We start from the raw sequence: 14929 nt of genomic DNA, 5'->3' as shown, positions 1-14929 counted from the left end.
ACGTTTTTCTGCATAGGGCTTTTTACCATTTAAAGTAAGCTGTTTGAATGTCATGCCATCTTGTGGCTAACAGCAGTTTTGTAGCCATATAGTTGTTACATTTTCTGGTAGTACATGTAAACAGCATTTCTAGTTTAAGAAAAGAGAGTCTAATACATTATTTGAGGCATGTTTCATTTAACCTCTCTAACATGTCATAACCTTTTAAAGAAGATATTCTTTTTTTCTTGTAGCTCAGATTCTGGAACCTCAGAGACTAGTCTGTCACCTCCTTCTTCCCCGCCAAGCCGTCCCCGTAATGAACTGAATGTTTTTAGTCGTCTTACTGTTTCTCAGGGAAACACATCAGTTCAGCAGGATAAGTAAGTCAAAAAGGGAAGCTTCAGACCCTACCAGCAAGTTGCAAAGTATACTCAAATCATCAATGTAGCATTCCATTAAATACCTTGGCCTCTCCTGTGAGAGATAAGGAGATATTACATTTCATGAACTTTCAAAAAAGGAGTTTAAAATTTTTATGGAAATACTTTTCACACATTGCCAAAATTCAAGAAAATTAATTTCCTGCTGAACCTTATTCCCTATTTTATAGCTTATGTCTGCACTTACTTAAAGGAAAATTATAACATGAGTCAAAATGCTTGGAAGCGCTATAGAATTTGTAAATAGATATATGTATGTGTGACTATATATTTATACTTTGAAATTAAGACTAACAGTTTAGGAAATGATGCTTTTGTCAATTATTCAGCTACCTTTTTAGCATTGCTGAAAGAGCCCCTATAGGGTGATTCATTGGAATAGCTATAGTGCAGTAGTTTAGCAACAACTCTAATTACTTAACTGACATGTTTGAAGCATTTTGGAGAAATATCTCAATATTATCACCCTTCTTTTGAAGAAGTAAAACTGAGTTTCTTGACATTGAAGACATCTCCTTCTCTAAAAATCTCATTAAAATTAGTGATTTCTTTGAGTTGAACCAGAATCTTCATTTCAAGATTACAGTACTGACAATACTGTCACATTGATTCTCCATTTTTGAGTTAAAGTTAATAAGCACAATCTTTGATTTTGACTGTAGCATTTTAAGGGATTGCTTCAATCCCTTATTTTTCTGTGTTATTATTTCTATTTAACTTTTTGGTTTTCAGTGACCTGTAGAATCACCATATACCAAGTAGCTGCTTGCAAGGTTTCCTGTATTTTAAAACTGCTTGTAGCTCCCTAATCCCAACTAAGTTATTTTAGTATCTTATCACTAACCTGATATAATATTATTAAAGGCATCTTTTTATGGTTTAAGATTTAATAACCATAACTCTTTGTATTTTCTATTATCTTACTATGAAATCAAACTCACATTACTGAACATGTTTGATTTGCATTAAAAATGAAGGACATGGTATCCTTTATTATTTTAAATTATACTGCAGATGTAGATCTTGTTTTCGGAGGGAGGCAGTTCTAAAACGTTTTTGGAGATGGAAGGTGAAGGATTTTGAACTTGTCCGGTCCTGCTGAGCTTGGTTCAATAAAGACTGAATAATCTTGATACTTTATATTTAAGAATATAAGCAATATGGAAAATCTTTAAATGTGTTTCTATACTAAACGGACACTGACCGCTTTAGATTTTTCTCTTTAAATATTTGGAGGAATTAGTATCACATGCAGGGTCAGATTGTATCCATCTCATTTTTTTCACTGCCTACTTCTGTAAGAAATACTGGGGAAACAGGAAGTGACTATGCAGTATTCTTCAGCTCCTTGATATGTGACTTTTTGTGAATTTAACTTACCTGAGAGAGCCATTTTAATGTTCATCTCCAGTGTTATCCCTGATGTAGAGTATAAACTAAGCAGCAATGCCATGTGCAGTAAGTAAATGTGCACTGCATTTCTGAGCCAGCCATGCTGTTGTTTGTTCTTCTCATATGGAGACGTTACCCTGCTGATACCTGTATTCTTTCTCCTCACAATTTCCCACCACTGTTCATTGTAGGTCTGATGAAAGTGATTCCTCTCTGTCGGAGGTACACAGGTACTCTCTCTCTCTTTTCCATCCTTCTGGCCTCTTGTTGATGTTCTTTAATGCTTTATTCCAGTTATTAGGTAATCTCATTTTTACTGCATGCTCTTTCTTGATAGCTCCCACAATACATGTATGCTGTGCACTGTTTAATTTATTCCTTTTTTGCAAAAAATTTAAATATTTGATTTATTTTGTCCAGCATGTCTTTTTGGTCTGATTTTTTCCCCCCATTTTTAAAAAAAAAAAAAAAAAAAAAAAGAGAGAAACTTTTTTTTAGGTTTTATTGTTTTTTTTGGTTTTTTTTTTTTTGCCGAGCATGTCTTTAAAAAAAGTAATCAGTGACAAACTTTTTTTCAGGTTTTAGCTTATTAGGTAAAAGTTACATTCCAGTGCATGTTAGTCAATGGTTTCTACTGTCTTACTGCCAATACTCAAAATTGATTAAGAGATGAAAGACTGTTATAACTCAACACACTTCCACACTTGTTTGATCCAGAAACATGGAACAGTGGTTCTGAGAAGAAACAGCTGTGACTTGTAATGTGGCTACTCTGTGGAAAAACAGCCTATCCAGAGAAAGGCAGTAAAAAGGCTAATCATGATATAATGATAGTAATAGCATTTACAGCATTTTTCATTCTTAGATCTAAAAGCACTGTTGCAAAGGTGGGTAAATGGCCCTGAGTCGCAAAGTTGTTGGATGAATTGCCTAAGGTTAAAAGTCAGAAGCAGAGGTAGGAGTACATCATGGGTCTCCTGGCTCTGACAGTGGTATCATCTGCTGAATCATGCTGCTTCTAAAACATTGGGTCTGTTTAGTTTGGAAAGCAGAAGAGTTAGATGTATGTAACATACTGAAAGCCACAGAGAAGTTCAGTTGGTCACATCTATTTACCTTTTGCTATAAGGGCAAAAATAATACCTATCTTTAAAAAGGAGAACAAAGAGAACTTCTTATAAACCAATCACCCTTACTTCTACACCTGGAAAGATACTGGAACAAATTATTAAGCAATCAATTTGTAATTACTTGGAGGATAATAGGAATGTCAGGAATAGCCAACATGGATTTGTCAAGAACAAATCATGCCAAATCAACCTAATTTCATAGGATTACTGGCCTAGTAGTTGGGAGGGAATCAATAAATATGAGGTGAGCTCTGAACTGGAGTACTGTGTTCGGTTCTGGGCACCACACTTTAGAAAAGATGTGGATAAGTTGGAGAGAGTCCAGAGGACAGCAACCAAAACAATAAAAGATTTAGAGAACCAGACCTATGAGGAAAGTTCACAAAACAAACAAACAAAACTGGGCATGTTTAGTCTTGAGGAAAGAAGATTGAGGAGGGACTTCAAAATATGTAAAGGATTGTTATGAGGAGGACTGTGATGAATTGTTCTCCATGTCCACTAAAGGCAGAACAAGAAGTAATGGGCTTACTGTGCAACAAGGGAGATTTAAGTTACATATTAGGAAAAGCTTTTTGACTATAAAGGTAGTTAAGATCTTGAATAGGCTTCTAAGGGAAGCTGTGGAATCCACATCTTTGCAAGCTTTTAAAAAGAGGTGTTAGGGATGGTCTAGATTTACTTGGTCCTGCCATAGCACAAGAGTCTGGACTTGATGACTTCTCAAGGCTCCTACCAGGCCTACCTTTCTATGATTCTTTATTATATGACCTAGAGAACATTCTATGAAATTATAATTCTGCAAATTTAAAACAGATAAAGGGAAATACCTTTTTACGTAATGGGGTCATAAGAGATGACTGAAGCAAGTATATTAGTAAAATATTAGACATGAATTGGACATGAATAAGAATTTATATGAATAAAAATAGCCTCCACTTTGATGTGACATGATACAATTAAAAAGGCTGTAGTACATAAACTCCCCACCAGCTGGGGTCAGTAAGAAGTTTCTACTCATGGCAGACTGTTGCTTAATGAAGAGCATTGTGGAATTTTATGCTATCCTCTAAAGCATCTGGCACATTTGGCTTCTGGATATTGGACTCTATATGGCATGATGTGGCTCTATTACAATGTGGAAATTCCTTTTTCTCATGGTTGTGCATTTAACCCCCCAAAAAAGTAAGGTGGTATGACCTGATACTGCAGCTGCATGTGTGTGGGCAGACCCTAGCACTGTCACAGAGCCCAGTTGAAGTTATTGGGGTTCAGCAAGGACATGCGGTTGCAGGACTGAGGGTTTAGGTAGCTATTAATCATTTAATGATAGAATAACTCAGGCCAGATTCTCAGGCTGGGTTACAACCTCTTTGTGCTACTCAGGTAATCTAGATACATATACCGAGCAGAGAATGCCCTGGTGTAGGGAACTCCTGGTGAGGCATCTGCCACAGCCCAGTTTCTCTTTCCCAGCATGGTGGAACTCTGTTAATCCAGTCCTTCAATCATATAGGGTGCAGTAAGGACCCTGCCTCAGTGGCACATATTTGGGCAGCCTAAATGCAGCTCTAAATCATGCTGGGGCATCCCTCAGTATCAGACAGCTGTAAATAGCTCTCTTATGCCCCAACCACTCTCTCTCTCCTGTGCTGGAGTATCAGATATCACTTCTTTTGAATTATATATGGTTTCATTTAATTGATAGCCCAACACTAACACTTCATAAAGGTTAATAGTAAAAATAAATGCAGATTCTACAGAAGACAAATTCAATTGTTCTATTGCAAAATATGTAAGTAAATTAAATTAACATATTTCCCTACATACCTGCAACTTAATTTTTATTTGTAAGGCTACTGGAAATAATGCGGGGAAAAATAAAACACTGGATCACAGAGAGGTGTGGAAAAAGGATTTACATTGCCATAGCTAACTCATATTTCATTTTTTCTTTAGGGGCATAATCAACCCATTCCCTGCTTCAAAAGGTATCAGAAATTCACCACTTCAGTGTACCCATACAGCTGAAGGGCATACTAAGGCTGTGCTTTGTGTTGATTCTACTGATGATCTTCTGTTCACTGGATCTAAAGGTTGGAGAGACTTCACGTATTTGTTGTGTGCTGAAACTGCTTTGAAATATCAATATTTTGAAATTTCTTATTGCAAGATTTGGGGGTCAAATGCTGTGAGGGATCCATTTTTAGAGAATAATAAGCTTGATTTGATTAATGTTTTGTTCATCATGTATTCCTCATGTATTCCATCTGTGAGTTCATTTTAATTGGAAAATTAATCTCCAAAATCTTAAAAATAAAAACTTGTTCATCAGAGTAGGATATGAATACGTGCTATTCACAGTGCCATGTAATAGCCTCTACCCAAAATGTTAGTTAATTCCGATATACCTCTCTTGAAGTAACATTGAATACTTAGGCTAAACTCCCTTTTCAGTGCAATTACAAACTAACAAGTGGAAAAGGAGAGAGATTCTGGACAGAAAAATACTGAGGGTAATGAACAGCTTTCTGAGGAATGCAAAAAGGCAATGATGAATCAGTGCTCAGATACCTGAGGGGGCCAAGCACAAGGCATGAAATTGTAAGATAGAAGATGACTTGAGTCATAACATTAAGTATGAGTTACTGTACATTAATACATTGCTGCACAAATGAACATTAAAGACTTTAAGGGAAAAACAAATACTCAAGTCAAAACTATGTTGTCGCTGAGTAAATTAACAGTTGAGCTGAGAAGGATGGGTAAAATTTTCAGAAGCATCTAAGGACCCATTTTCAAAAGTAATTTAGGTACTTAGCAGCCTAAATCTCATTGTCAAGACTGAGAACTAAGTTCAAATCAAATTAAATAAGTTACTTTGCAGTGATTCATACATAGTGGTATTACCTAGATTTATAGATATTGTCCCATGAATTTTTTTTCATTGAGCCAAATCATCTTATTAAATAGGCCTCAGATGAGTGGATTAATAATTTTACTTTAGTATTTTACTCTTATTGTACATTGACTTTCATCCAAGAATTTCAAAAAGCCTTACAAAAACATTAATCATCCTCTCAATATACCTGTGAGGTAGATAAATATATTATCCATGTTTTATAACTAGAGAAACTAAGGTGTACAGAAGCTGTGACTTCCTCATGTCTCACAAGAAGTCTGTGTGGCAGCGATAGGAATAGAAACCTGATCTTCTTTGAGTAGTGTCCCTAGGGGTGCTCCACTTCAGGTGTGCATGCGCCTCTCAAGCCCTTGATCAGAGATTTAGAGTTAGGACTATCCATTTGGCCCACATGTGCCCTATGCCTCCTCATGCTGAATACCCATCCTATATAGGAGTGTATGAGACCGAGCCCTAGTGTGTCTGCCTTGAGCATGCCTTGGCTTTCTAATATTTTTATAATGTTAAAACAGTTTTTATAGTTAGCTGTTAGTATAGTTATAGTTAGTGAGAGGATTTTTTTTCTCCTCTGTTTCCCTTTGGCGAGACAGTTTTTTACTGGCAGGGCATGTCTGGCTTGTCAGGTTTCTAATTTTCTCTCTCCTTCTGAGAGGCTATACCGGTGAACAATGGCCAGTCTAAGGGTGTCTGTTGCTTGGGGGAGTCCCACGTTTTTCAGAAATGGAGCTTCTGCCTGGCCCTCAAGTCCAGGGCAAGGAAACATAGGGAGATTGAACTCAGATTGCTAATGACAGAATGCTCCCTTTGGCCAGCTCCTGAGTCAGATCAAGAGACCCTACCCCACACTGTACATGTGTGTCTGGACAGATCCAGCGTCTTGTTGCTCTTCCCCTAAGAAATGGAGAACTTTGGAGGTTTCAAGAAAGGCTCCCAAAAGGAGGGCATGGATTCTCACCTTAAGGAGTCAGCTACAAAAAAGTCCAGGTCCCTGATGAGATCTACCGTCTTCAAAACCATGATCTCTCAACTTGGTACCATTGAGTCAAAGGACTCTTCCTCTAGTACCAGCAGGGCCTTAAAAGCCCAGAGCATGATGGAGACACTGCTCCATTAGGGCCTTGGTATTGTCTACCAGCAATGAGAATAAGCATAAAAACTTGGGACGGGCACTTTCAAATTCAGCCCGCTGTTCATACCTACACATTCAGCCCAGCTGTCAGTACCCTCACAGGCAGCACCCTCGGCACGAGCAGGCAACTGCACTGGACATCATCGGCATTGATTTTGGTATGCCCACCGTCGGCAGTACCGTCTGCTTCAGCAATCAAGGTCTCAGCTACTGTGTTGGTACTGATACCCTATTTTGGTACCAAAGGAGTTCAGGTACACTAAGGACTTCTCAATTACGGATGAACTGGAGTCCCTGTCCTTATGGGTACCGAGTGTCTTTTGGTACTGAAACCCTGATCTCTGGACTACTTTCCTCTGGTACTGCAGGACTCTCCACTTCCACCCATAGAATCAGGGAGATTGGAGACTTGATGGCAGATCCCCGTAAGGACCAGGTCTCGTTACATCCACACTCTCAATTCTTACCTAAGATTCTATAGCAGTTCCACCTTAATCCATTCATACATAGGTGTTTTTCCCATAGCCACATATTTCTCTACATTACAAGAATCCTGCTTACATACCTTGGATGTTAGAAGGGCATTGACTTTCTACTTAGATAGGACCAGGCAATTTAGGAAATCATCTAGACTCTTCATTTCCTTCATGGATAGATCCCTGAGGTCCTCGATCTCTACTCAGAGACTATCGAGATTGATACCTGGATGTAATCACTTGTTATGAGGCTGTGGACATTCATTCTTTCCCCCTACAAAGGTGATAGTGCATTCAACCAGATTTCAGGAAACATCTACAGCATTACTGAAGAATGTATCAGTGTCTGAAATATAGAGGGGGAGTACATGGACTTCAATAAATATGTGTTTGAAACATTACACCCTGATCCATGCTCTCAAGTCCATTGTGGCTCTTGGTATTCAGTTTTGACTATTCCAAAGTTCTCTCCTCCATTTGGGAATACTACTTGGAAGTCACCTGAAGTGGACACCCAGAGGGGTACTCATCAAACAAGAGATTACCTTGTGCAGTAAAGGCGGTTCTTCGAGGTGTGCGTCTCTATGGGTGCTCCACTACCTGCCCACCTTCCCTTCTGCTTTGGACTGTTCCTTAGGGAACATTTGGGCGGAGAAGGAACTAAGAGTCATTTGCTTGTGCTCCCCATATAGCCTCAATATCCAAACCAAGGAGGCATAGGGCATGTGTGCAGGCCGAATGTTCATTGATAATGGAAAATCTCTGATCAAGGGCACAAGGCATGTGAGCATCTGAAGTGGCACATTCATAGGAACTCACATCTCTAACAACCACAGTTTTTGCACAAAGTGAGTAACCTGTTCTTCTGAATTCCAGTCTTAAGCTTTGACCACTATCCCCTTTCCCAGTTTCGAAAAATACCATGCAGATCAGCTCTCTACTAGTTTCATAACCTGGCACCTGAGGCATTTTGGGTTCTCTTTTTAACACTTAAACTGCCACTGTCAGATTAAAAATAATGTATTTTAAAATACATTCATCTGTTACAAATAATCCCATGTTATTAAAACAAATAATTTTTAATATCTCAGTTACTCTTAACTGTACTGTTCCATTTTTTCCAGCCTGGATGTTGAAAACCATATTAATCAGTTTTACTGCACAATTTCACTTTCAACTTATGCACTAGCTTGCTGCTGCAATATTTGGGTTTCAAATATAGCAGGGATATTTTTATTTTTAAAATGCATTCTATTAAAGAAAAAAACATAGAAATGTTTCTATGGGTATTTTCCTCCCCCCAATTATTTAAAGGGGGCTAAAAACCTCACTGTATTTTGGGTCAAGTTTGACCTGACTCTCTTCAAGAATAACAGTTTATATATCCGATAGATATTATAGAAACTTTTCTTTTAAACTACTCCTACAAAACACACATGCCCAGAACCTATCAGGCAATCCAACTAGTGTAACAAAAGAAAATATAGCTTAGATGCACAGGAGTGGAATGTGCATAAGAATCTGCCCAGAAGTGGGTGGCCCATGACTTGGAAGTGTATGTCCACTTGGTGGTCTTCATACTCATGTAAAGAAATCGATTAAAGTTATCCTTTGACTATAATAACATACCAGAAAAACTAGAGCCCTGACCCTGCAAACAATTTATCTGTGTGAGCAGTTACATTGACTTCAGCGAGGGTACACAAGTGCTTAGAGATTAACATGTGCAGAAATGTTTGCAGTATTGGAGCCTACAAGAGATAACACTCTCTCTTCAAGCTGCTAGAAAGAGTGTTTAGACAGAGGCTCTTTTATCCATCTTAAGGACTCTCCATCCTAATTGCTTGATTTGGGTCACAGATACACAAATTAATTTAGAAAGACATTTCTTTCCCATTTACTCCATGTTTGTTCTTTCTGGATCTTTTCCTGAATATCTCTAGCAGCTAATAGTACAAAAATTCTACAGCTATATTATCCATGCAGCCAGAAATGTAGCAGACATTTTAAGGCCTCTAACTTGAATGGAGAATGACATGTATGGATCCCTGTTCCCACTCAGAGCCCCATTGACAGCCCAAATGGTTCTCCTTCTAGGATGGGGCCCAAGTGAGTTGGAGTAGGTGCAGGGCGTGAAGTATAGCTTAGTGATGGGAAAAACTCCCCTCTTTATTAAATAATAAATACCAAGATTTCAGTGCCTCCTGTTTACCTTTATATTCATTTCTAGAAAACACCATCTGAGTATTGGTCCTCCTGTAGATCATATTCAAGTAACCTGGTGAAACCTACTCTGATTATTTCTGTTGGTGGCACATACCGTCACTGACTGTTCTCATTAATATCAAGTTATATCCTTGATGCCTGAAAAGCTAGTAGAAGTCAAATGCTGCCAATATTTTCTAATTTTATTTTGTTTATATTTTCCCATTTATATTTGTAGGAAATTTATATTATTTTATATTTATTATTTATATTATATTTATATTCATGTTCTTGTTTTTGCAAGTTTACAGGTGATGTGCTCTGCTAACTTTTGCACATTCATTAGTGATTTATCCTCTGTCTGCTGCCTTTTGTTGTATTTGTATATATTTTCACTAATAAGATTACAAATGCTAATATGACTACAAATATTTTTGCTCAGTTGAATTGCAGTGAGATTTCAATTTTAGTAGTTATGTGACAAAAGTTATTTTAATGTGTCCTTACGTTTTCAAAACATCCTAAATGTTTGGAATTAAGAAGCACAATTGCAGGAGGGGTAAATATTTTCTTTTGCTTTTGTTAGTTTTTTATATGTGAAAAAGAATTTATTTAAGAAAGGTAAATATTAGTAGGGAAAAACAGATAAAGCTGCAAAATGGCAGACGTTTATTTACTTAAAATGTGTTTGAAACCCTTTGGAAATTGCAGCTAAGGTAGAAGACAGTGGCCTACTTAGAGTACATTGTCAGTGTTCCAGAAGCTGCACTGTCTGCTAATTTCTTGAATTCAGTTGAAGGTATAGGTTTTGGCCTTTAAAGCTGGGATTTTGAATGCATCTGAAGAGTGTCCTGGTCTGTCCACACTTCTTGCGCTAGTACAATCACATCATTAGGGATATGTTTATTTTTTTCATTGTTAGTTATGCTGCTACAACCCCCAGCGTGAATGCAGTTATACTGGTAAAAATGTGCTCATACTAGTATAACTTATTCTTCTCAAACAGAAATAAGCTATACTGGTACAACTGTCCACCCTAGAGGGCAGTACCATTTTAACTATACCAGAGCAGATAAAGCAGTACATATTTTGTGTGTAGACAAGGCCTTAAGTACTCAAATCCCATTGAAACTGGAATTGGGCATCTTACCCACTTATACTGGGGTTTTCAGAGGTGCCAGAAGCCCTGAATAGTTTGGTACCTGACTTCCAGAAAGAAGGCCTTTCTCTTCACATGTTAACTTGCCAGTCAGGGTCAGCTGTGGTTCTCAAGATTTCAGCCCCCTGCTGCAGTGTGTTCTTGGTGAGGATCTTCCATAGCCTGAAATTGGTGACCTTCGGGACATTCTGGAACTTCCACCTGTCTTTGCACATTTTCCCTGTGGAGAGACTGACTAGGGATTGATTGTGGGACTGTTGTACACTGGGGTGTGAAATGCTCTTGGGAGCTGGTATGTTAAGAAGGAACATATTTTATTATAAATTGGGGTGTAGTTTTGCTACAGGGGAAGGGTGATGTCCACATGTGGTTGTTGGGACGTATTGAATTCAGTCATTTTTGATGAACCTAAAATGCTAGAGAGGGTGGTATATAAATATAAATATACATTTTTTATATGGAGAAATATACACGTTTTCTCTCTTCTTCTGTGTGTGTTTTAGATCGCACTTGTAAAGTATGGAATCTGGTAACTGGACAAGAGATTATGTCTCTTGGAAGTCATCCTAACAATGTTGTATCTGTAAAATATTGCAACTATACCAGTCTGGTCTTCACAATTTCAACGTCTTATATTAAGGTGTGGGACATCCGAGATTCTGCCAAGTGCATTCGGACATTGACGTAAGTGACTTAACTCTCAAATGCAAAGAGCTGCATGGTTCTTAATTTTAAATAAAATCGCATTAGATTAGATTACACCTTCTCTTATTAAGATTAAAGATCGTGCTTTAAGTACAGAATATTATGGGGCTGCAAAGAAACTAATATAAGTTCTCACACTCCCTGAACAGACTCCCATTGACTTTAAACCTGGGCTTTTAGGGAGAGACCCACAGTCTCTGGGTAAAAGGAAAGTATTGGGAGATTTTTTTTTTCTATATTCCACGAAGAAAAAACAGCTTTGCCTCTAGCATCAGTTTATCAGCCCTGCAATGCATTTTGGTCTTGGTTGAGTGAGCTGAGTTTTTACATGATAGTTCTATTCAGTTTTAAATATACAGAAGGGGGTTTTCTAATGGGGTTCCTTCGAATTTTAACCTACCGTAATTCCATCTGTACCTTATCTTACATTCTTGTATTTAAAGATGAGTGTTCTTTATTCAGGCTGGTTTAAAAACACTAGCATTCAAAAGCCAGAAAAGAGGTTCCCTTCAAATATTAGCTCTAAGTGAATTTAAAAATGCCAGGATCTTACTTAACATTTCATTTTAGTGCTGGCTAGTGGGGATATTGAAATAGAGGTGTTGCAGCAGCCAAGAAGGGGATGTTATGAGTACAGGGGAGAGAGCTTGGGGTGGGTTTGGGAGAGGAGTAGGAATGGGTTGGTTGCTTGTGGGAAGAGCAGAGGAGTCAGCTACCAAGAACTGCAGTTTCTATCAAGTTGATAGGAGCTCTGCATGTTTTGATCTGAGACCTGTCTTATAGTATCACTACAGGGTTAAGGTAAATGAGGACACAAGTCCTTTTGTTGCTGTTGTCTATAAGTACAGTTCTATGTGTTCATGTACAGGTATAACTTTATTCACCACTCCACTGCAACCACCTCCAGTATGCAACACGGCAGTCATTTTATGTCAGCACAAATGCACAACAGTTTTTAGGAAGAGAAAGCAACTTATGCAATTGAAACAGTGAAATGTAGGTGAGCAGAATGTAGTTACCTAAGCTGGAATTTGGCCAGAATCTCAAGGTTAACATCTCTCTCAGAAAAATATGTCCCGGGATCTTACTACTTAATTTATCAGGAAGTTGACATTTCTGATAGCACAATGGACCCTACTATTGTGCTAGGGATGAATCAACAGGAGACAATCAGCATGTGTTAGAGAGAGGCATACTACCTCCTGAATAATCAGCACCTGGGTTTTTCCTGAAATTCTCCCATCCAAGTACTTACCAGACTGACCCTGCCTAGTTTGAGATTGCAGTCACAGGTCAATGTCGTACAAATGCATAGCTTGTTGGTGCCAGGCTTTCTTTATGGTTGAAGATTAAGTAAATATTTATATATAATATGTGGAAACTTCACATTTTTAAAATCTATGTATGGACTGTTTGTGGATTTACTTATATTATTCAGTGTTCAGAATTGGTCTGTAGTTCTTCTACATTCAAATCAGCGTGCTTATTTTTAAACAAAATGTAAGGTAACTGTCTGTTTTTGGTAATATTCAGGTCTTCAGGACAGGTTATGTCGGGTGATGTTTGTTCTGGAAGCGCTAACAGAACTGTAACTATTCCTGCTGGAGAGAACCAGATCAACCAAATTGCACTAAATCCAACAGGCACTTTCCTCTATGCAGCTTCTGGAAATGCAGTGAGGATGTGGGACCTCAAAAGGTACATAGCTTAACTGAAGAAGAGAATATTCTCTAGATATTTACCAGCACACATGACAAAGAGAGCACCAGGGTGCTTCCTGTTCATGGGGCAATATCCATGTCTTGTCTGAACAAGCTTTTAAGTCAAAGTCCAAGGGATTAATTAGCCCACAGCGTGGTTATTACTGACTTAATAGGAGATGCCCTGAACTTATTATTTAATAACTAGTATGCTGAATCTTTGAATTAAATATTGACTTTTTTAATGAGTGGAAAAGAATAAAAACAGGGTTGAAAAGTGAATTTTAAATAAAAAGTATAAAGCCTTGTTTGTTGGCCTTTCTTAATTCCCCAGTAATTTTTCCTGCTTTCCTTCATTTTCTGTCTCCTTTCTTATCTCCTTTACCCAGCTCCCAATCCCTACCTCCCCTACTGGTCAGCCAACTAAAATTTACATGATAGTGGAGAGGAAACCATAGAAGCAAAGCAAATGGGGCTGTGAGATTGTGCAAATGGATTTCAAAACCTTTAGACTCACTTCCTGCCTTCCTTACATCTCTCCTCCCCACTACCCCCCAGGTCAGCAAGGCCTTCCCCTCAGAATAATGGTCATTGTGTTTGCAGTGAGATAATCCCAGCCCCCAACAAAACTCCAGTTCAGTTCTGAAACACAGCTCAGAACAAACACATAAACTGATATTGCAAAACCTTTCTACCCGAATACTCACCCATGCCCCAATCCTGCAATGAGTTATGTGCAGCTAGTGCCTTCTTTAAGTGAATGGTGCTCTGCGTCGAGCTCATTGTAGGATAAGAGCCATAGCAAGCACTTTGCCTGCTAGGGAGAATCTGCAGGATCAGGCCTATGCATTACGACTGCACTGGAAAGAAGAATCATTATTATAGTAGCCCACCAGGGTACAGAGATTTGCATATTTAACATAGTTACTGAAAAATGATTTAGCTAATGCCTGCATTCGGACTACAAGTGGCTATCATCCATAAGAGCAGATGGATTTATCTAATATATGGTAATGAAAATAACCAGACATTGGTTATGCAAATCAGAATACAGACACTCGGAACTAGTCAGAATGCAGAGACTAGCTAGAGTGGAGATAATTGCCTACAGTTGGAATTATCTGACGTAAAACTAGATTTCCAGACAAGTTAAGCATGCATTTATTTACATATACCGTGACTAAGGTTGCTTATTGGGTAAATTGTGTGTGTTGTGGAGGTGGGAAGGTGGAGAAGACATCTGGAAAACCTGTGAAGAAAAGACCAAAAGGGCAGGAGAACATCCATTTGGCCGGAAACTCTGTACTATAAATCTATATAAACAGATCACATTTTTCAGTATATCCAATGGAAGTAATAAACCCCACAAATCTACAAAGGGTCACACATTTTTGAAAGTGGAGCTGCATACTCTCTACCTCCAGGTTTAAAGTTGGTAAAAATTAAGATGATTCTCCATCAGATTACCCTCCACCCCGCAGTTACTTCTTTTCTTATTTTTAAAGATTCCAATCTACAGGAAAGTTAACTGGTCATCTAGGCCCAGTCATGTGCCTTACTGTAGATCGCATTTCTAATGGACAAGATCTTATCATCACTGGCTCAAAGGATCACTATATAAAGGTAATACATCTTAGTATTAACATTTTCTCCTTTTATTGTGTCTTCACTTCACCAATAGAGAGAGG

The 14929-nt window shown here is 38.2% G+C and overlaps 1 protein-coding gene across 9 annotated transcripts in view; it reads left to right on the top strand.

The window, feature by feature from the left end:
- The window catches only part of KIF21A (kinesin family member 21A), a 131192-nt gene that overhangs the window by 107689 nt on the left and 8574 nt on the right, over positions 1-14929 (top strand). For 4 of the 9 annotated variants that reach the window (XM_067564421.1, XM_067564419.1, XM_067564420.1 and 1 more), the window contains 6 exons: positions 234-362; positions 2006-2044; positions 4904-5040; positions 11340-11520; positions 13075-13239; positions 14747-14864. In XM_067564421.1, coding sequence (XP_067420522.1) covers positions 234-362; positions 2006-2044; positions 4904-5040; positions 11340-11520; positions 13075-13239; positions 14747-14864 — 769 coding nt within the window. The remainder of the gene's footprint in view (positions 1-233; positions 363-2005; positions 2045-4903; positions 5041-11339; positions 11521-13074; positions 13240-14746; positions 14865-14929) is intronic. The other 5 variants (XM_067564423.1, XM_067564427.1, XM_067564422.1 and 2 more) reach the window with 3 other exon arrangements.

The sequence above is a fragment of the Emydura macquarii genome, unplaced genomic scaffold (genome assembly GCF_026122565.2).
Source record: "Emydura macquarii macquarii isolate MOO-44397 ecotype Brisbane River unplaced genomic scaffold, CSIRO-AGI_Emac_v2 contig_2636, whole genome shotgun sequence".
Classification (NCBI taxonomy): domain Eukaryota; kingdom Metazoa; phylum Chordata; order Testudines; family Chelidae; genus Emydura; species Emydura macquarii.
This window is presented reverse-complemented; position numbering and strand designations above follow the sequence as displayed.